Raw genomic sequence first — 23,221 nt, 5'->3', positions numbered from 1 at the left:
ATATATATATATATATATATATATATATATATATATATATATATATATATATATATATATATATATATATATATATATATATATATATATATATATATATATATATATATATTATTGTTGTCCTATTCACAATAATCATACGATTGACAACAATTTTGGTTAAAATTATAAAAAACTTATTTTTCATTATCATAATTTCAATCATGATAACAAGTCTCTGATTTTAATCAAGAACTTGTCAAATTAATAATTTAATAAAACAATAATATGATAATAAAATAAAAAACAATTCTTTACTAAAATTGATATAGATTGACTCTTAAACATATATATTTATCCCTAACAACATGTAACACAACTCAACAATTATTTTATTAAAGCAATAAATATGTTAATAAAATAAAAAATAATTCTTTACTAAAAACTGATATAGATTGAATCTTAGACCTATATATTTATCCCAACAACATGTAGCACAGCTCAACAATTATTTTAGCTCCGTTATCATGTTTATTAAGTTAAAAAAAAAAGTAGCCTCGGTAAATATGTTCATATCAGTAAATTATGTCACTTTTCAATGTGAAATTATAAACTTTCATATAAAATAATATTATTCTTTTATTAATTTTCTCATTGATTTAAATTTAACATTCTGTAATCCATCACATCTAATTTTCTCATTTATTAATTTTTTTTCTCATGTCACAACACTGTAAAGATTATTTTTCTATTGAAATAATACTTTTTAATTGATAAAAATGCATAGTTTAATTGATTAAAATAATTATTATCATAGTTACAGATTCAATTGATTAATCTTTCTGATGAATCGAGTGTTGCAATGATTTCAATCACCAATATGATTCTTCATTTATAAAATATTAATTTACAATCATATATATTCAATTCATTATATAAAATTGGGGTTCAATCAATTTGATATACACTAATTTTATAAAATAAAGACAGTAAAAGTATACAAAAAAAATCATACACTAATTTTAATATCTTTTTTACAAGACGCTAAATTAATGATTTTCGGACAAGTGATTATAAAGGAATAATGAATGAGTTATTTTTTTTATAAATTATTATTTTATTTGGGATTTGTTATATAGCTTCATTTTTGTTTTTACACAAACTTTGGTGATTTCAGAAGAACAATATTGTCAAAATTAATTTTATAGTTTGATTATGTGTATGTGGGTTCTATTCAATAGATAGTCTGGTCAGGAGACTTGCTTTCTCCCTCGGCAATCAAGCCTTATCTAGGCATAATTGCTTCAGAGGGGATGCTCTGTTGGCCTGACCGTGGCCATTACTGTTCTTTTGGACTTCCTCTATACCAGGGGCACGCCATCTATGGTGGGGAATAATATGATGGACCAGCCTGGGTCTTCCCGTGGCTCAAACTTCGAACTCAAGCCTCAAGCCTCAAGTCCAGACCTTTACCATCCTTTATTGTATTGAAAATTAATCACATTCAATTTTTTTATTAATAAATAAGTTCTATATTATGAATATCTGAATTGATTTAAATTTTTTAATAGAATAAAAAATTAATAAAATTTTGAATATAATTTTTTATATAATAAAAAATTTTCATCATCAAAATTTACCTTGTGCATACCTAACAGTTCTGTAATTATCTAAAAAATTATAGAATAATTTTTCCAAACATACTTAACACTTTCAAATTATACATTAAAAAATACTTGAGTAGTTTTTATATCTATATTTTTAGAATTTATTAATGAAAGTGCACTAATAATGCATAATAGTTTATTCGGTTATTCAATTACAAATCATTATTTGTATGACTTCTAAGTACGTTGTTGTTGTAAAAGTCAATAAATTTATCATATATAAAAATTTATAATTAAATGACTTTATAAAATTATTTTATATTTTCAGTACATAATCTTTTTTCTCATATTTATATAGATAATTTGAAATAAATATCAATGATTTTTGTAAGACGAATATCAATTTATTTTATGATTTTTTAATAAAAACATTTCTTTTAACTTTTTAACAATATTTAAGTCAAGTTTACTTTTCAATATAATTCTTGTGAATGAGATAATTACACATGTTATAGGAAATTTCTAGATAATCATGTTATATGCATTTATATATATATATATATATATATATATATATATATATATATATATATATATATATATATATATATATATATAAAATGCTCTCTTATCTAATGTTCTTAATTCATACACTATTTTTTTATGTTTTTTATGTGAGAAAAACATGACTTTTTAAATTTGTTTTCATTAATTATTTTTCCATACAAATATTTGAGTGTAAAAACAAAACAATAAATTTGTAATCATTTATAAAAAGTAGGCTTAAACATACTTTTGGTCCATGATAAATACACGTTTTTTGTGTTTGGTCCCTCATAAATTTTGCTTTTGGATTGGGTCCCTAATATTTCAAAAATTTTTCCTTAGGTCTCTACCGTTAGTCCGTAATCATTAACTATCTATGAGGTTGTTAACTGGACACGTAGGAGTGTGATGTGTGACATCTTGAAATTTTTACCCGGAATTTTGTAAGTATTACATTTAAATATATATATATATATATATATATATTCTTGGTAGAAGTATGTACATTGGGGGAGAAATAGCGGGTTAGACTAATTAACGAAGAGTAACCCATAACTGGACGGTTATAAATTAATTCGTAATTAATTAGTCTAAAAATTATCGTTTTGCGTACAACTTAAAATTAAATAAAACCAACCTCTGAACCACGCTCAGGGTCTCATTTTGAGCGTTTTGATATATATATATTGCCTATCTTTCAAAACGGACCCCGACGGTTGCAGAGAAACGCGAAGAATTGGAACTGGAGAGGTGGCACGCAAACTGAGACATGATTTTGGCATAAAAAAAGGTCTAGTTTTTTTTTTCTTCTTTTATGGCTGAGTATGTGGTCAAGTCAAAGATAAAGGTGGACCCTTTTTGCTCCAATTAAAAAATGACATGTGGAATTGCTTTTAAAAAGAAAATGAAAAAGAAAAGAAAAACCATTTTAAAAGCCAAATCTTTTCTCTCTTTCTCAAGAAACTTTTTGCACAGCTCTCTCTTTCTTCCTCCACGTTTCTTTTTCATTTTCTTCACCACCATTGTTGTCTCTCTTTAAGCTTCAAATCCCCCTTCATTTCCACACCAAATTGTAAGATAAAGCTGTTTTTGGAGTCTAGGAGCCTACCTCTACCTCGTGGGACCTTCAATTTCAGGTAAGGGTGGACTTCTCCTCACTTGAAATCTGTGGGTGTTGGGTTCTTGGGAGCTATAATGGGTAGTTCTACTAGGTTATTGCTTTAGGGTAGTTGTTTGTGAAGGAAATTGTTGTAATTATGCTAAACTTGACATGTTTAATGTAAGCAAAACTTCCCATGTTGATTTAGGGTTCAATAATGATGTTTTAAGATATATGTGTGCTTAAAATGAAGATAGAAAACTGGTAGAGAGGATGGGGAGAGTTAGCTTAGAGTTAAATGTGAGAATGGTAGTGTTGTAGGTGTAAAAGTGTGAGATTTTGAGGTTTAGAAAGCCAAATTTGGTGTTAGTGGAAATTTGAGTTTAAAGTAAGTTGAATCTAGTTTAGAATGTCAATTAGGACTTGTAGGAAAGCTTGGTCAGAGCAAATGAGGAAAATTAGTGGCAAATGTGAAAGAAAAGAGCCATTTATAGTGTAAATTGAGTGTTGAGAGGTCAAATTTTGAATAGGTTAAGATTTTACTTAAAATTAGTTTGAGCAAGTCTAATTCAATATTATAGACTTGATGAAGATGAGAGTTTACCCCAAAATCACCCAATTTTCATTTTCACCTTTCAACCTTGAAAATTCACTAAATTTGGTGGGTTTTGAATACCTATAATTTGCTTTACCTTGGTTTGAAGTTTGTTTTTTTGGCTTGAACATGATTTATACATGGTTTAGGACTTGTAGGATCCAATTTGAGTGGAAGTGGATGCATGTAAACTAGATTTTGAAAATCTGCAAAATTATGCAGAAAAGCTGTCCAATTATGCAGTAAATCTACCAATTATGCAGAAAAAAAAACTGGTTGTGCAGTGCTAGTTTCTGCTGTCACGGGAAAGGTAGTATATTTCATGTTCTAGACAGTTTTTAGCTGATCCCAACGGTCAAAACTTCTATTTATGTATTAGGAACCCCCAGTTAAATTTTCAAGGCGATCCAATGGTTGGCGAATCAGGGATGAGGACTCTACTGAGATATGTTGGTAGGAAAAACTCTGTGGAATTCGAATGAATCTTGTGTAAAGATTTCTACCTCCACTCTGTTTTTTTTCCAAGGTAGTTTCATGTCAAATGGAATTGAATTGATTTGACATTGTGAAGGCTTGAAGGGGTTGATGGGGACCCGGTGCTGAGAGGAACGAGGAGAAGGGCTACGTACGTGTACGTGAGCTCAATTTAAAGGTGGGTAACTGGGGATGGTGTGCTTATGCCTGGGCTTGTGGAAATGGGATATTTGTTTTGCCCCATCGCCCGATCGCCACCTAGTACCACATATGACGGGGGCCCCATAACCCAATAAGCCCTGTGTGAGAAAGCGTGGAAGATTCAGTCTTCCAACTTTTATTAGTTGACCACAGAGTGGTACCTGAGGATATGTAGCGGGGGTCAGGAGACCTTGGAGACGTCAGGTGGGGTGCTATTGCCCAAAACCAAGCTTGGCCAATCCCGACCCAACCCGGGCATAGTCAGCCAGTGAGAACCTGTGACGTACCTCAGCAGGCAAGCTCCTGGCAGTCAACCAATAAAGGAACAAAAGTCCACGAAGCAGGGATGCTTGTGTGGCGGCTGGCCAGCTATCTATCTTGTGTTTTTATCTGAAAAATTCCCTCTAGTAATCGATTACAGGGTTTAAAAATTGAAACAGAACGTTCAGTAGCTGCTGGTAATCGATTACCATTTGTGTGTAATCGATTACACAATGTTATATGTTGCTGGTAATCGATTACCATTTCTGTGTAATCGATTACATAGTGTTAATTTTAAGTTCTAATGTGCAATGGCTGTTGTAATTCATTTTTGGGCACTAGTAATCGATTACATACTTTGGTAATCGATTACTAGAGAGGAAATCTCTTGAAAAAGACATTTTGACTGTGCGAAGCCGTTATGGGACGCATTGTATTGTTACCTGTGTAGTTAGATTTCTTGTGAAAGAGTCTACCCCTTTTCTTTTATCTCTTGTAGATTGCGATGGTAGCGTAGTTGATCCATGATCGCGTCGTGATGGAGTGCCTAGAAGGTGTTTGGGAGACCCTCAAAGGCAATGAGAGGTGCCGATTCCGTGGCACAGTTTGACTCACTGCTACTTTGCTAGTACATCCGGAGCAACCCGCACGCACACTTCAGCAGCCTGTGGAGTGGATACTACCTACGCCTACTCCATATCGACTAGTTGAGTCTGTTCAATTGATAGAGGTGTCATCCTCTGAAGAAGATCTTGAAGAGGACCCAGAGGAGTTATCTCCTGAACCTGCTATGGATGCCAGCATCTGAGGCAGACTCTACAAAGCAGAGTGGCCCTGGAGGGACAGCGAATAGTGACGACTCTTCATCATAGCAGACGACTCCTTAGATTAAGCATACATACTTTTGTGGGTGGATGTATCTAGTTCAGACTGTTAGGTTTACTCTTTTGATTTTTGGGTGGGTAGACCTTTTGTATAGAAATTTTGATGGTTGTATATATATTGTGGTTGAAGCCACCACAGTTGTTACCTTTGCTCTGGATGTCACTGTGCTATTTTGCAAACTCCCATGTTTTGGACAGTTTTTGATGATGAAAACAATTATGTTTTATCTTGTTATTAGAAAAAGAAATGTTAACGAACTTTATTTGAAAAGAGTTTACCGACCGCACCTTATTATTACTCACGTGACGACCCAAAATGATGGCTGGTATTTTTTTTTTCTGAAAAAGAAAAATAGTTTGGAGGTTATAAGTGATCAGAAAGAAATGAATCCGAATAGAGTTGTGAACTGGCCACTCAGGACTCTATAGTGATAATTCTCTTTCTGAAATTAATTACCGTGAAATAAATAATAGTGCAAAAAAAAGAAAAAAAAATTCCCATGGTTTCTGCTATTTAATTTATTACTATTAAACCAATCATTATTTAGGGACACCACAATTGGTGGCCAAATCTTCTCTCTCTTTCTCCAGAAACTTCCAGCACAGCTCTCTCTTTCTTCCTCCACGTTTCTTTTTCATTTTCTTTTTAAAAGCAATTTCACATGTCATTTTTTAATTGGAGCAAAAAGGGCCCACCTTTACCTTTGACTTGACCACATACTCAGCCATAAAAGAAGAAAAAAACTGGACCTTATTGGATGCTGAAATCTTGCCTCGATTTGCGTGCTGCCTCTCCGGTTCCAGTTCTTCGCGTTTCTCTGCACCCGTCGGGGCTCGTTTTCAAAGGTAGACAATATATATATATATATATATATATATATATATATATATATATATATATATATATATATCAAAACGCTCAGAATGAGACCCTGAGCGTGGTTTAGAGGTTGGTTTTGTTTAATTATAAGTTGCACGCAAAACGATAATTTTTAGACTAATTAATTGCGAGTTAATCTATAACTGTCCAGTTATGAGTTACTCTTCGTTAATTAGTCTAACCCGCGTATTTCTCCCCCAATGTACATACTTCTACCAAGAATATATATATATATATATATATATATATATATATATATATATATATATATATATATATATATATATATATATATATATATATATATAATCATTTATATGTAATACTTACAAAATTCCAGGTAGAAATTCCAGGATGTCACAATACTCCCACCCTTTAAGGAATTTCATCCCCGAAATTAACTACTCTAGGAACAAACTTGGGTACAACTCTCTCACCCTATCCTCGAACTCCCAGGTTGAATCACCCTCTTTGGGTCCCCACTGCACTTTCACCAACGCGATCTCTTTACCTCTCAGCGACTTCATTCTTCGATCAGCAATCTTCTGAGGTTGTGCTTTATAGGTGAGGTTATCATTCACTTGTATTTCGTCCAGTGCTAGTACATCTGATGGATCCGGGTTGTATCGTCTCAGTTGAGAGACATGAAACACAGGCTGCAGATTCGATAAGCTCGGAGGTAGAGCGATTTGATAGGCTACAGGCCCAACCTTCTTTAAAATTTGATACGGACCCAGATACTTGGGCGTCAGCTTCCTAGATTTGAGAGCTCTCCCGACTCCAGTTACAGGAGAAACCTTCAAAAACACATGTTCTCCTTCTTGAAAATCTAATGGCTTTCTCCTTCTTGAAAACCTTTACCTTTGACTTGACCACATACTCAGCCATAAAAGAAGAAAAAAACTGGACCTTATTGGATGTAGCATTTCAGGCCCAAGAAGTACTGCTTCCCCATCATCGTACCAACAAAGAGGAGTTTTGCACTTCCGCCCATATAGAGCTTCAAAAGGAGCCATACCAATGCTGGCTTGGTAGCTGTTGTTGTAAGTAAATTCAATCAATGGCAAACATTCCATCCAACTGCCTTGTTGCTCTATAATACATGCCCGGAGTAGTTCTTCTAGAGTCTGAATGGTTCGCTCAGTCTGACCATCTGTTTGGGGATGATAAGCTGAACTGAGCTTCAGCTTTGTCCCCAATGCTTCATGCAGACTTGTCCAAAATCGCGAGGTAAACCTCGGGTCCCTGTCTGATACGATATTGGAAAGAATTCCATGTAACCTTACTACTTCTTTGATGTACAACTCTACTAACTTCTCCATTTTATATTTCATATTTACCGAAATAAAATGAGCAAATTTGGTGAGTCGATCTACTATGACCCACACAGCATTGTGTCCATGACTCGTCTTGGGTAAACTAGATACAAAATCCATAGATATGCTCTCCCATTTCCATTCCGGAATTTCTAGCGGCTTTAATTCTCCTGATGGTCGATGGTGCTCAGCTTTGGCCTTTTGACATGTCAAACATGTTGCTACATATTCAGCTACATCTTTCTTCATGCCATGCCACCAAAAACTTCTCTTCAAATCTTGGTACATCTTAGTCATCCCTGGATGGAAACTAAGACGGCTTTTATGTGCTTCTTCCAAGATCTTAACTTTCAAATCATCTAATGGCGGTACACATATCCTCCCCTTGAATCTAATTAACCCGGTTGTATCCTTTTTAAACTCCACATCCTTATCTCTCATTGCATCTAACACTTTGTCTTGCAGAAACTGGTCATCCTTTTGAGCCTCGTGTATGTGATTTACGAATTCATTGGTGATTTGCAACGCTCCCACAAATAAGCTCTTGGGTAACATCTCGATTGCTAGATTTAGATCTCTGAATTCCTCTATCAATCTCTATTCCAGAATCATCATGGTCGCAACATATAAGGACTTCTGGCTCAGCACGTCAGCTACTACATTAGCCTTTCCTGGATGGTAGGAAAGACCAAAGTCATAATCCTTGAGGAACTCCATCCATCTTCGTTACCTCATATTGAGTTCCTTCTGATCGAACAAGTATATGAGGCTCTTGTGATCGCTGAAAACTTCAAAACGAGTGCCATATAAATAGTGCCTCCAAATCTTTAAGGCAAAGACCACAGCTGCTAGTTCCAAGTCATGGGTCTGATAGTTAACTTCATGAGGACGCAATTAGCGTGAAGCATAAGCCACTACCTTTCCCTTATGCATCAATACGCACCCTAAGCCTTGCCCGCTCGCATCGTAATACACTTCAAATGGTCTCTTAGGGTCGGGCAAAATCAACACTGGAGCTGTTGTCAATCGCCTCTTCAACTCTTGGAAGCTTTGCTCACATTTCTCATTCTAGACAAACTTCTCATTCTTACAAGTTAGTTAGTTAGGGGTAGTGCTAATTTAGAAAATCCCTCAATGAATTTCCTATAATAGCCGGCCAACCCCAAGAAACTTCAAACTTCTGTTGGAGTTGTTGGTTGTTACCACTCCATAACGGATTCCACTTTAACCGGGTCCACCGCAACCCCATCTTTAGAAATCACGTGCCCTAGGAACTGCACTTTCTCTAACCAAAATTCACATTTCGATAATTTGGCGAACAATTTCCTATCCCTCAGGATATGCAACACAATTCTCAAGTGCTTTTCATGCTCCTTCTTATTCTTCGAATACACTAGGATATCATCAATGAACACAACCACGAACTGATCTAAGTAATCATGGAATATACGGTTCATATAGTCCATGAAGATAGTCAGAGCATTAGTCACTCCAAATGGCATGACTAAATAATCATAATGTCCATACCGAGTCCGAAATGCAGTCTTTGGAATATCTTCCTTCTTAACTCGGATTTGATGATACCCCGATCGCAAATCAATCTTCGAAAATACCGTCGCTCCTCTGAATTGATCAATCAAATCATCTATCCTTAGTAGGGGATATTTGTTCTTGATAGTGACTTTGTTCAGCTGCCGGTAGTCTATGCACATCCTCATGCCTTCATCATTCTTTTTAACCAATAAGACCAGCGCTCCCCACGGTGATACGCTTCGGCGAACAAATTGTTTACTTAAGAGATCCTGCACTTGTGCCTTCACTTCTGCTAGTTCTACTGGAGACATCCTATAGGGCACGATCGACACTGGATTCGCCCCAGGCACCAAGTCAATAATGAATTCCACTTCTCTCTCAGGTGGTAATTCACAAATGTCATCAGGAAAGACCTCTGGGAATTCTGACACCACCGGTATACTGCTAACTTTAGAGACCTCCTCCACATTCATGGAGAAAAACACCATGTAGGTTCGAACGTCCCCCACTCCATCGTTGGCAGCATTCTCCTTCAATGGTTCATTTGAAATTACATTTCCACCAAATACTAGCATCTTCTCTTTGCAGTTTAGAAAGATAAGGTTAGTAGATAACCAGTCCATTCCCAAGATCTCATCTAAATGAGCTAAAGGTAGGCAAATCAAATCCGTCATAAAAGATCGACCCTCAACAGTTATAGGACACTTCAAACACATCAGAGAGGTGGTTACAGGCTCATTAGTCGGAGTAGACACCACAATATCATATGGTAACTCCATCGTACATAACCCCAACCTCTCCACACATGCATGAGATATGAACGAATGCGTGGCACCCGAATCATAGTGTACATCTAGCAGTTTATCAGCAATTAAACACTTACCCTGTATCATATCGTTGGAGGCAGCAGCTTCTGATCCACTCATAGCAAATACCCAGGAGGGTACCTTCTGTCTTCCACCACTAGTGTTATTGTTGTTGCTAACATTACCGCTCCTCATGGGATTAGTAGATCCACGGTTGACTGTGTTAGAATTGGCAGTTACCGTCGGTCTCCCAGCCATTCTACACTCCCGAGCATAATGGCCTACCTTGCGACAAATATAGCAACGATCTTCCTGTGTCTGTTGGAGTTGTGGGCAATTTCTCCTAAGATGCGGTCCTCCGCATTGAAAGCACTGTACCCCAGTCCCCTTTGACTGGCTCATGTTGGACGTAGCCATAGGTTGTTTCCCCTTGTTGCTGGAATATGACTTCATCCTCTTATTACTGTTTTCTCAAAAAGGGTGACTTCTTTGTGGTCCTCCAAAGCCTCTGGTTTGCCTCTCTTTCATCTTGTCCTCAAATATTCGGCACTTTGTCACCAGTTGATTGAAATCTGTAATCTGCATGTAGCTAACTGCCTGTTGAATTTCCAGTCGAAGCCCATTCTCAAATTGAGCACATAAGCCCTCTTCGTTCCAAGCATCTTGGTATTGAGGCCAGTACTGTAGAAGTTCATTAAATTTGGCCGTGTATTCTCCAACGGACATGTTTCCCTGCTTCAAATCCAGGAATTCCCTCGCCTTTCGCTTTCTGAGATCTCGTGGAAAATAGTTGTCTAGGAATTTGTCCTTGAAGGAATTCCAAGGAATAACGCCTCTAGGTGCTGCTAATGTAGGTTTCACGAACTTCCACCAGTTCTCAGCTTCTCCCTGGAGCATGAACGTCGCATAAGGGACCTTATGCTCCTCGAGGCAACCCATCGCCTCGAAAATCTTCTCAGTCTCAGCTAACCATAACCTATCACCCTCTGGATCATAGTCCCCACTGAACTTCGGCGGGTGGTTCTTACGGAAAGTCATGAGTCCCCGATACTCTGATGACTCCACATCACGTTCCTGCACTAGAGTTTCCAGCACAACTCTGATGCGGTCGAGAACATCACGGTTATGATCCCTACCACGTCCTGCCATACCTAACATGTAAGGAAGCTATTAGTATCCAAGAAATTCTACTGAGAGAGTGTACCATATAGGCTATGACAGTTATAACAATATCTCTCTCTCTTTCTCTCTCTATATATATACACACAATAATTCTACTAAATCAATTGCACTTTCCTGCTTAAAACAAGAGGGTAGAATTACACACAATTTGTGACTTAACGTCACTCCCCGAAACCTACTTCCAAGTTTCAGAGATACACAACATTCACTCAGTAAGACCATGGACAGGTTCACTAGAATCCAACTTTTGCTCTGATACCACCAATTGTGGCATCCCTAAATAATGACTGGTTTAATAGTAATAAATTAAATAGCAGAAACCATGGGAAAATTTTTTTTCTCTTTTTTTTTCGCACTGTTATTTATTTCACGGTACTTAATTTCAGAAGGAAAATTATCACTATAGAATCCTGAGTGGCCAGTTCACAACTCTATTCGGATTCATTTCTTTCAGATCACTTATAACCTCCAAACTATTTTTCTTTTTCAGAAAAAAAATACCAGCCATCATTTTGGGTCGTCACGTGAGAAATAATAAGGTGCGGTTGGTAAACTCTTTTCAAATAAAGTTCGTTAACATTTCTTTTTCAAATAACAAGATAAAACATAATTGTTTTCATCATAAAAAACTGTCCAAAACATGGGAGTTTGCAAAATAGCACAGTGACATCCAGAGCAAAGGTAACAATTGTGGTGGCTTCAGCCACAATATATATACAATCATCAAAATTTCTATACAAGAGGTTTACTCACCCAAAAATCAAAAGAGTAAACCTAGCAGTCTGAACTAGATACACCCACCCACAAAAGTATCTAAGGAGCCGTCTGCTATGATGAAGAGTCGTCACTATTCGCTGTCCCTCCAGGGCCACTCTCCTCTGTAGAGTCTGCCTCAGATGTTGGCATAATATCCTCTGGAGAATCAACATCAGGGAGCGGGTCCTAATCATCCTCTGATAAGTCAGGGGCATCCATAGCAGGTTCAGGAGATAACTCCTCTGGGTCCTCTTCAAGATCCTCTTCAGAGGATGACACCTTTATCAATTGAACAGGCTCAACTAGTCGATATGGAGTTGGCGTAGGTAGTATCCACTCCACAGGCTGCTGAAGTGTGCGTGCGGGTTGCTCTGGATGTACTAGCGAAGTAGCAGTGAGTCAAATTATGCCACGGAATCGGCACCTCTCATTGCCTTCGAGGGTCTCCCAAACACCCTCTAGGCACTCCATCATGACGCGATCATGGATCAACTATGCTGTCATCGCGATCTACAAGAGATAAAAGAAAAGGGGTAGACTCTTTCACAAAAAATCTAACTACACAGGTAACAATACAATGCGTTCCATAACGGCTACGCACAGTCAAAATGTCTTTTTCAAGAGATTTCCTCTCTGGTAATTGATTACCAAAGTATGCAATCGATTACCAGTGCCCAAAAGTGAATTACAACAGCCATTGCACATTGGAACTTAAAATTTACATTGTGTAATCGATTACACATAAATGGTAATCGATTACCAGCAGCATATAACACTGTGTAATCGATTACACACAAATGGTAATCAATTACCAGTAGCTATTGAACGTTTTGTTTCAATTTTTAAACCCTGTAATCGATTACACAATGTCTTGTAATTGATTATCAGAGGGAATTTTTCAGATAAAAACACAAGATAGATAGCTGGCCAACTGCCACACAAGCCTCCCTGCTTCGTGGACTTTTGTTCCTTTATTGGTTGACTGCCAGGAGCTCGCCTGCTGAGGTACATCATAGGTTCTCACTGGCTAACTATGCCCGGGTTGGGTCGAGATTGGCCAAGCTTGGTTTTGGCCAATAGCTCCCCATCTGACGTCCCCAAGGTCTCCTGACCCCTGCGACATATCCTCATGTACCACTCTGTGGTTAACTAATAAAAGTTGGAAGACTGACTCTTCCACGCTTTCTCACATAGGGCTTATTGGGTTATGGGGCACCCGTCATATGTGGTACTAGGTGGAGATCGGGCGATGGCGCGAAACAAATATCCCATTTCCACATGCCCAGGCATAATCACACCATCCCTAGTTGCCCACCTTTAAATTGAGCTCATGTACCGTACGTAGCCCTTTTCCTCATTCCTCTCAGCACCGGGTCCCCATCAACCCCTCCAAGCCTTCACATTGTCAAATCAATTCAATTCCATTTGACATGAAACTACCTTGGAAAAAAAATAGAGTGGGGGCAGAAATCTTTACACAAGATTCATTCGAATTCCAGAGTTTTTCCTACCAACATACCTCAGTAAAGTCCTCATCCCCGATTCGTTAACCATTGGATGGCCTTGAAAATTTAACTGGGGGTTCCTAATACAGAAATCTACGTTTTGACGGTTGGGATCTGCTAAAGAATGTCTAGAACACGAGATATACTACCTTTCCCGTGACAGCATAAACTAGCACTGTACAACCAGCTTTTTTTTCCTGCATAATTGGCAGATTTACTGCATAATTGGGCAGCTTTTCTGCATAATTTTGCAGATTTTCAAAATCTAGCTTACATGTAACATCCTGGAAATTTCTACCCGGAGTTTACGGAAACGATGTATTTTGAATGATTATATACATATATATATAAGTATTGTTCCGTGTATATGTATAGATATGTTCTTGGTAGAAATAGGAATAGTGGGGGCAAGATATGCGGGTTGGACTAATTAAGGGAGAGAAATCCATAACTGGGAGGTTATGGGTTAATTCCTAATTAATTAGTTAAAAATCATCGTTTTGCGTGCGACTTAAAATTTAACGAAACCAACCTCTGAACCACGCTCGGGGTTTTATTCTGAGCGTTTTGATATATATATTGCTTGCTTTCGAAAACTGGCCCCGACGGACGCAGAGAAACGCGAGAAATTGGAATCAGAGAAACGGCACGCAAACCGAGGCAGGATTTTAGCGTTTCAAAGGTCAGATTTTTCTCTCTTTTGTGACTGAGTATGGGTCACAGTCAAAAAGAGAAAGTGGGCCCTTTTTGCTCCAATCAAATCGGGACATGTGGCAGAGCTTGAATAAAATAATAGAAAAAAAGGAAAACCTTTTATTTAAGACCAAAAAGCTTTTCTCTCTCCTCACTTAGCAAAACAGAAATTTCAGACAGCCCTCTCTCTCCCTCACGTTGTCATTCTCTTCTTCTTCATTCTCCATTGAAGCTCCACACAAAGCTTCAACCTTTGGTGCTCATTTCTGCCCCAAATCGTGAAAGGAGAGCATTTTCGGGGTCGTGAAGTGCGTGGCTACGAGTGGGACTTCGAAAATTCAGGTTTGGGTGGACTTCTTTCTCTCTTAAATTTCGTGGGTATGGGGTTTTTGGGAGATATGATGGGTAATCTTGCTAGGGTTCTGCTGTGTGATGATTATTTGTGAAGACATGTGTTGAAAACTTGTTGAAATTGCCATGTTTGGATGAGTTAAACATACCCATTCTGTTTTAGGGTTTTTGTGATGATGTTTGTGATGTTTATATGCTGAAATTGCTGATGGAAATCTGTTAGAGACGAAGGGTAGAACTAACCTAAGGTTAGAAAGTGAGAATGTGATGTTATGAGTGGAAAAAGAGTGAGACTTTGAGAGTTGGAAGGCTAAGTCTGAATTCTGTGGTGAATGGAGGTTAAAGTGAGTTAATACTAGCTTGAAATGTCATTTAGGACATGTGAGAAAGGTTAGGCTGAGCTAGAGAGAAAAACAAATGACCAAAGTGAACCAAGAGCCATTTCTAGGGCAAAATTGGGTGTTGAAGAGTCAAATTTTGATTTGGTGGAATTTTAGGTGTAAATCTAGTTTGGGCAAGTTTAGATTGACGTTATGGACTGGTGTGAGGTGAGAGTTTGCCTCAAATTTACCTCATTCTAAATTTCACCTTTCAAACCTAGAAAAGCCATTGAATGGAGGGGTGTTGGACACCTAGATTCTGTGTTGCTGTGCTTTAAAGCTTGAATTTGGTTTAGACATGATTGATACATGATTTGGGACTTGTAGGAATTGATTTGGGCAAGATTGGATGAGAGGAAGTGTGATTTTCGAAATCTGCACTTATGCAGAATTTTTGCTGTGAAATTGTGCAGCAGAATTTTGCACAAGTGCAGAAAAATGCTTGTGTGTGGTTGGCTGTGGAAAGTCTAGTGCAGAACGAGTTCTGGATGTTTGCTAGTAGATCCCAACGGTCAAAATGTAGGCTTATGCACTATAGACTTCCAGTAAAATTTTGGAGTCGATCCAACGGTACACGAATTGGATCGAAGGAATTGTTACTGTGGTCTTTAAGTGAGAAAAGCTGTGATTTTGGTTGATGTGTTGAGCAGAGTTTTCTGCCTTTGCTCTATTTTGCTTGGCTGTGATAGCTTGTGCTGTTTGAATGTTGTTTTGCTTGGATGTTGTGGAAGCTTGGGAGGATTGATGGGGACCCGGTGTTGAGAGAAACGAGGATATGGGCTACGTGGGAGTACGTGAGCTCAGTTGGAGGTGGGCAACAGGGGATGGTGGGTTTATGCGCGCATTGTGGATGTGGAAAAACTTGTTGTGAACCATCGCCCGACCGACACCTAGTACCACATGTGATGGGTACCCCATAATCCTACAAGCTTGAGATGAGGAAGTGTTGAAGGGTGGAACTTCTTGCTTTTATTGTTGACCACAGAGTGGTACCTGGAGATATGTCGCGGGGGTCAGGAGACCTTGGGGACGTCAAGTGGGGTGCTATTGCCCAAAACCAAGCTTGACCAATCCCGACCCAACCCGGGCATAGTCGGTCAGTGAGAACCTGTGATGTACCTAAGCAGGCGAGCTCCTGGCAGTCAACAGATAAAAGGAACAAAGACCACAAAGCAAGGAGGCTTGTGGTGGCTGGCCAGCTGTGAAACTTTATTGATATGTGAGATATGGTCTCTGGTAATCGATTACCAAGGGTGGGTAATCGATTACAAGGCTTAAAAATGAAGACAGGGGGCTAAGATGGTCTCTGGTAATCGATTACCAGGGGATGTAATCGATTACCAGGCTTGAAAACGAAGTCAGGAAGCTAAGGGAGCCTCTGGTAATCGATTACCAGCCTGTGTAATCGATTACACAGAGGGATGGGTCACTGGTAATCGATTACCAGGTATGTGTAATTGATTACACAGTGCATTTTTGCATATTTCATGTCCTGAGGCTGTGTAATTCAAGTTTAGCCTCTGGTAATCGATTACCAAGGCTGTGTAATCGATTACCAGAGATGGAAAGCCTTAAAATACCCCTTTTTATTGCATGTAGTGTTTATGAGACGCATCGTGTGCAGCACAGTTAGTGATGCAATCCTACCCCGCAAGGGCATTGGCTAGAAGACTCCAAGTAGATTGGGCTAGAGATCCAAGGAAAGGCCCTAGGGTTCTCATGAGCCTTAGGGTAGATTTCGAGCCCATGGGCTAAGTATGAGCCCGCTTATCTTTGTAAATATTAGAATAGGTTTTTCCTTCGTCTAGGCCTTGTATTTTGGCCATTCTAGTAGTATAGGGTTTTAGCCTTGTATTTCGGGGAATTTTGAGTTGTCTTTGTAATAAGGACTTTTTTTGTTATTTTCATGTTTTTTGTCATGGGGGTGAGCTTAGCTATTATAGGGGGTGTGTAGCTAAGCTCTAGCTTCTCATCTCAAGGAGGTGAGCTTAGCTATTAGAGAGGTATGTGTAGCTAAGCTCTAGCTTCTTTAGGAATCTTCTTAAGGAAGCTTCTCAAGGAGGTGAGCTTAGTTATGAGAGGGGTGTGTGTAGCTAAGCTCTAGCTTCTCAAGGAAGTTTTCTCAAAGAAGCTTCTCAAGGAAGTTTTCTCAAGAAAGCTTCTCAAGGAAGCTACCTAGTCTATAAATAGAAGCATGTGTAACACTTGTTGTAACTTTGATGAATGAGAGTCTTGTGAGACATACTTCAAAGTTCCACTTCTATACCTCTTTTATTCCTTCAATTTCGTGCTCCCCCCCTCTCTCTTTCTCTCCCTCTTTCTTTTCCTCCATTGAAGCATCCTCTCCAAGCTTCTTATCCAAGGCTCATCTTGGTGGTGAAGCTCCTTCTTCCATGGCTTATTCCTTAATGGATGGCGCCTCCTCTCACCTATTTTCCTTTGTCTTCCGCTGCATCTCCATGGTGGAAAATCACCATTAAAGGACCCCATTGAAGCTCAAAGATCCAGCCTCCATAGAAGCCCCACAAGCAAGCTTCCATCAAGTGGTAATCAGAGCACAAGAAGAGCTTCAAGTAGGTGCTCCTTAAACCTCCATTAATTTTTTTTCTTTACCTTCTCTTCCATTGTTGTTTCTTCATTTTTCTCCATGTATCTCCTCACATGTCTTGTTCTAAATGTTGTTAACATGATTCTTTAGAGTTTCCACCAATTAAACTTGCTATAGAAGCAAGATTTGATTTTCTATGGTTCAAATTTCTTGTTCTTGTTCTTGAACCATGAATTGTGTTGAGTTTAGGTTCCTTTGAGTTTTGTCTTGTTATTTTTTGTGGCTGAAACCTAAACCATAAAATTCTTACAAAAACATTAAAGTAGAAGAAAACCTCAAAAATCTAGAGTGACTTGTTCACCTATTGTAGTTTTGTCATAGAAGTCATGTCTAGTCATGAAACTTGTCACATAAGATTTCTTATGTTGTGCTGAATTTTATTTTTCTTGTTTCTTTGTCTAACTCATTTGTTCATGAGTGTATGAAATTCTTTTAGCCTATTAGTTGATTTGAGTCAAATCTTTTATGTTAATTAGTCCTTAACATGTTCATGCAAAATTCTTAGAGAGTATTTGATTGTGAACCTTTTCTTGAACTTTTAGGTTTCCTTATGATTGTGTCTATTGTGAATTTGAGTTTTGGTGATTGAATTGCTGGCTGAAATGTTGATCCTAAGTGAATATTGAACTCCTAAAATTGTGGTAAACAATCCTAGTGAGTTCAACATACATAGGAAGGTTGAAAGTAAGCCCAAGGCAATCAATATATCATGCTTAAAGAAACAAATCGCTGGTGCTGGCAGCTTGGACATACAAACTTGTAAAAATTACTGAGAATTGGTTACTTCGAATTTTGAGCTGAAATTTTTACTGAATTTTATAGACATCTGAAAAAAAGTTATAAAAAAAGAAACAAGTGATTTGGATAAAAGGAAAAAAATACGAAAAATCACACAAGTTGGCAGGAAAATCAGTATCCAGAAAAAAAAAGGTGAAAGGGAAGTGTGCTTGTTGTTTTCGCTCAAAATTTATTCTATAATTGGAAATTTCAATTGAAAATTAGTGAGAAGACAAGTGCCAAAGCTAGAGGTTTGTTGAGTCTTTTTTTCAGTTTTTTTTACTCTACTCTAGAGCCATTCTAAGTTTCTCTTTGAGTCCTAGCTTGCTTCTATGTCCTTTTCATTGCTTTAATTGTTGAATAATCCTTGAAAAATTGTCTTGTTAAAACTCCATTGGTTTAGCTTTCATTTCATTTTTTTTGGTCTTTGGTTATTGCTTGTCTCTTTGTTTCCTTGTTTGTGGGTTGCCATATAGGGAATTGGAAGGAGGATTGGTGCCATCCCTTGAAGAATTTGAGTCCAGAAGCAAGAGGCCAACCACCTTAAGAGCTATTGGACGAAGAAGCACTCCAAATTGAGTGAATCACCAAAGAGAGAACAACCACCAAAATTGAGGACCGTTTTGTAATTTTGTAATTTGCAATTTACTTACCTTCATTGCTTTCAAGTTTTTGTAACAAAAAGGCCTTTCATTGGAAGTGTGTTGGGAGCCTCCAATAGGTTACCAAACTTCTATTTGTGTGTAATAATTTTAGGCAATTTTTACTTAGGATAGTGAGTGTTTTGTTGGGAACCTTGAATGTGGTCATCCAAACACTCTTAGGATTCACCTAGTTTACATTTCTTGCTTACTTTCATAGCTTATTTCTTTTACCTTCCATTGTCAAACCGCCTAGATAGCTTGCATTTTACCAATTAGTTTTTTTACCTTATCTTTCACACCTCTTTTAGTGTTTATTTGGCTAGTTTCAACCATATTTTCTTTTACCTTTTGTTTTCAAACCTCCAACAAGAAAGAACCACAACTTAGGAACCAACATGAGTCATCATTCATCTAGTGTTAATGGCGAGGGTACTAGTCATAAAGACCCTTTATCTAGAATCTTAGATGAGTTGAGTTCCCTCAAGTTATGGAAAGAAAAACAAGAGAGAAAAGAAAAAGGAAAAAAAAAGAGTGGAAGAAATAAGTCAAGATGAAAGAAAGAAAATAAGAGAGGAAGAAATAAGAAAAATAATGAAAGAAATGAAAAGAGAAAAACATGCCTCCTATAGTAGTCATAACTCTTGCAAATCATACTTAAAAAAATATATTAATAGTTTTAATATTTAAAAAAATCATTTTAGTTAGATAAATAACAATTTATTTAATGATTTTCATATATATATATACACACACACACTTTCACTTTTCTACCATATTTGAGATCATTTTACTTTTGAATATAATTCCTATGCTCATAACATTTCTAGATACTCATGTTTGATTAGTTTTTATAATATACATATAAGACTATTGATACTCTTATCTGTTCTTCATTCTTACACAATTCCCTCATATTTTCTATTTGAGACAATCATAGCTCTTTCACCTCAGTGTATTAAAACTCCACATATATATTTGTACTCTCTTTGGTTTTGCAAGTTAGGAACAAAGTCAATTGCAAGTTGCTTTACCGTTGAATCATGCAAACCGCTGGTAAACAACCAATTAAGGTGAGAGATGTGAACTTTAGTGATTACTAAAAAACTGAGTCCTACGAGCTAGCCCACTGCACCACTGTATTAAGATTAAAAAAAAATCATATTAAGGGCCCATAAACCTAATCTTAACCACCTAATGATGTCTAAAACATGAAAATATTATAATTAATTAACTAACTTGTTGAGTTAAGGGGAAGTTACTTATGAAGTCGCCATTAAAACGATCTGATTATGGTATTTAACCAAATTACTAAGTCACATCATAATTTCAAGGTGATATACTATATATGTTTGGATATCATGTTTTACACAAGGAAAAAAATACAATTTTTGTTATTATTATTATCATATTTTCCACTATAGTTGATAAATGACAAGTTGATACATATCAACTATCAAGTAAGCTCCTTGCTTCTTTAGTAGTCCAAAAGTGTCAAAAACCATTCTTCCAATGATTAAGGCAAAATACAAAGTTGTATCTAAGACCAATGACTAATGAACTTAATTTACTTGCCCAAAAGTGTCAACAATCCTTCTTCAAATGACTAAGGCAAAATACAAAGTTGCAATTAATAACTAATGAGCTTAATTTCAATAATAATTAAGATGACTGTATTGATAAGACGATTAAACACCCAAAGAAAATCTAAAATTCGGAGAGGGTAATATACATGACATAAGTATCTAGGATAAATAAATTGCAACACCCTTATATTCTAACAATAATAAGATCGTAATCACAAAAAGAACATGATTACTCCAAAGAACATTTTGTTATTTTATGTTCATCTATAATACTGTAAACCAAATTGGCACTCATGGGTGTGAATATTTTATCACGAGACATTGTTTTATTGTTAAGGAAAAATATATTAATCAATTTGGGCCACAAGGTTTAATAGAAATAATTTAAATAACAAAAACCATGGTAAATTTTTTTTTTCTTCTTTTTCTTTTTCATTTCTTTCTCTTTTCACCATAACTAGGTTTAGAAGGAAAATCCTCACTATAGAGTCCTGAATGGCCAGTTCACAACTCTATTCGGAGTCATTTCTTTCTTACCGCTCATAATTCTCTAAATTATTTTGCTGTTTCAAAAGGAAGAATATACCAGCCATTACTTTAGGTCGTCACGTGAAAATAAAAGGGTAAAATACAGTCAATAAACTCTTTTACAAATAAAGTTGCTAATGATTTCTTTTCAAATAACAAGATCGATCATAAATGCATTCATCATTTAAAGTTGTCCAAAATATGGGAGTTTTACAAAATACATAGTGTCATCCAGAGCAAAGGTGTCCATAGTGGTGGCTTCAGCCACAAGTGTACAATCATCAAACTCCTATACATCAGGTCTACCCATACAAAAACAAAAGAGTAAACCTAACAGTCAGTCCTAGATACACCCACCCTCAAAAAGTATACAAAACTAATCCAAAAAGCCGTCCACTAGGATGAAGAGCCTCCGCTGATCGCCATCTCCCTCGGGCCACTATCCTCCGTAGAGTCTGCCTCAGATGCCGACATGACTTCCTCGGGAGAATCCACCTCAAGAAGTGGATCCTCATCACCCTCTAGAAAGTCAAGGGCATCCACAGCAGGCTCAGGAGGTAGCTCCTCCAGGTCCTCCTCAGGGTCTTCCTCGGATGACGTTACCTCGATCACTTGAACGGGCTCCACTAGACGATATGGTGTAGGCGTGGGTAGTATCCACTCCACAGTGCGCTGAAGCGTCCGTGCAGGTTCATCTGGATGCACCAAAGAAGTAGCCGTGAATCGAATGGTGCCCCGAAATCGACACCTCGTGTTGCCTTCGAGGGTCTCCCAAGCTCCCTCTAGGCACTCCATCTCTACTCGATCACGGATTAGCTGCGCCGCCATCACGATCTACAAGAAAGAAGAGAAAGGGGTAGACTCTTTCACAAGAATCTAACTGCGCTACACACGATTTGTCTCATAACCACTACATGCAAGTAAAAGGGGTATTTTAAGACTTTCCATCTCTGGTAATCGATTACACAGCCTTGGTAATCGATTACCAGAGGCTAAACTTGAATTACACAGCCTCAGAACATGAAATATGCAATAATGCACTGTGTAATCGATTACACATGCCTGGTAATCGATTACCAGTGACCCATTCCTCTGTGTAATCGATTACACAGGCTGGTAATCGATTACCAGAGGCTTCCACCATCTCCCAGTTCCCTTTTTAAGCCTGGTAATCGATTACACCCCTTGGTAATCGATTACCAGAGGCTTCCTTAGCTTCCTGACCTCGTTTTCAAGCCTGGTAATCGATTACACCCCGTGGTAATCGATTACCAGAGACCATCTTAGCCTCGTGTCTTCATTTTTAAGCCTTGTAATCGATTACCCACCCTTTGTAATCGATTACCAGAGGCCATATCTCACATATTACACAAAATTCACAGCTGGCCAGCCACCACAAGCCTCCTTGCTTTGTGGTCTTGTTTTCCTTTTATCTGTTGACTGCCAGGAGCTCGCCTACTTAGGTACATCACAGGTTCTCACTGACCGACTATGCCCGGGTTGGGTCGGGATTGGTCAAGCTTGGTTTTGGGCAATAGCACCCCACCTGACGTCCCCAAGGTCTCCTGACCCCCGCGACATATCTCCAGGTACCACTCTGTGGTCAACAATAAAAGCAGGAAGTTTCACCCTTCAACACTTCCTCATCTCAAGCTTGTAGGATTATGGGGTACCCATCACATGTGGTACTAGGTGGCGGTCGGGCGATGGTGCACAACAAGTTTTCCACATCCACAATGCGCGCATAAACCCACCATCCCCTGTTGCCCACCTCCAACTGAGCTCACGTACTCCCACGTAGCCCATATCCTCGTTTCTCTCAACACCGGGTCCCCATCAATCCTCCTAAGCTTCCACAACATCCAAGCAAAACAACATTCAAACAGCACAAGCTATCACAGCCAAGCAAAACAGAGCAAAGGCAGAAAACTCTGCTCAACACATCAACCAAAATCACAGCTTTTCTCACGTAAAGACCACAGTAACAATTCCTTCGATCCAATTCGTTAACCGTTGGATCGACTCCAAAATTT

General features: G+C 37.8%; 1 protein-coding gene across 1 annotated transcript; it reads right to left on the bottom strand.

Moving 5' to 3' along the window:
* Nucleotides 1-10,652: 10,652 nt before the first annotated feature.
* On the bottom strand, nt 10,653-11,330 carry LOC102669275 (uncharacterized). Its single transcript, XM_006573943.1, has one exon. It carries the CDS (start codon nt 11,328-11,330, stop codon nt 10,653-10,655), a length of 678 nt encoding a protein of 225 aa, XP_006574006.1.
* Nucleotides 11,331-23,221: the final 11,891 nt, after the last annotated feature.

The sequence above is a fragment of the Glycine max genome, chromosome 1 (genome assembly GCF_000004515.6).
Source record: "Glycine max cultivar Williams 82 chromosome 1, Glycine_max_v4.0, whole genome shotgun sequence".
Lineage (NCBI taxonomy): Eukaryota > Viridiplantae > Streptophyta > Magnoliopsida > Fabales > Fabaceae > Glycine > Glycine max.
The sequence above is the reverse complement of the archived record's forward strand: the minus strand, read 5'-3'. Positions and strand labels throughout refer to the sequence as shown.

Bases quoted from the DNA above. Each gene is read 5' to 3' on its own strand.
- LOC102669275 (XM_006573943.1), bottom strand. From the start codon at position 11,330: ATGGCAGGACGTGGTAGGGATCATAACCGTGATGTTCTCGACCGCATC.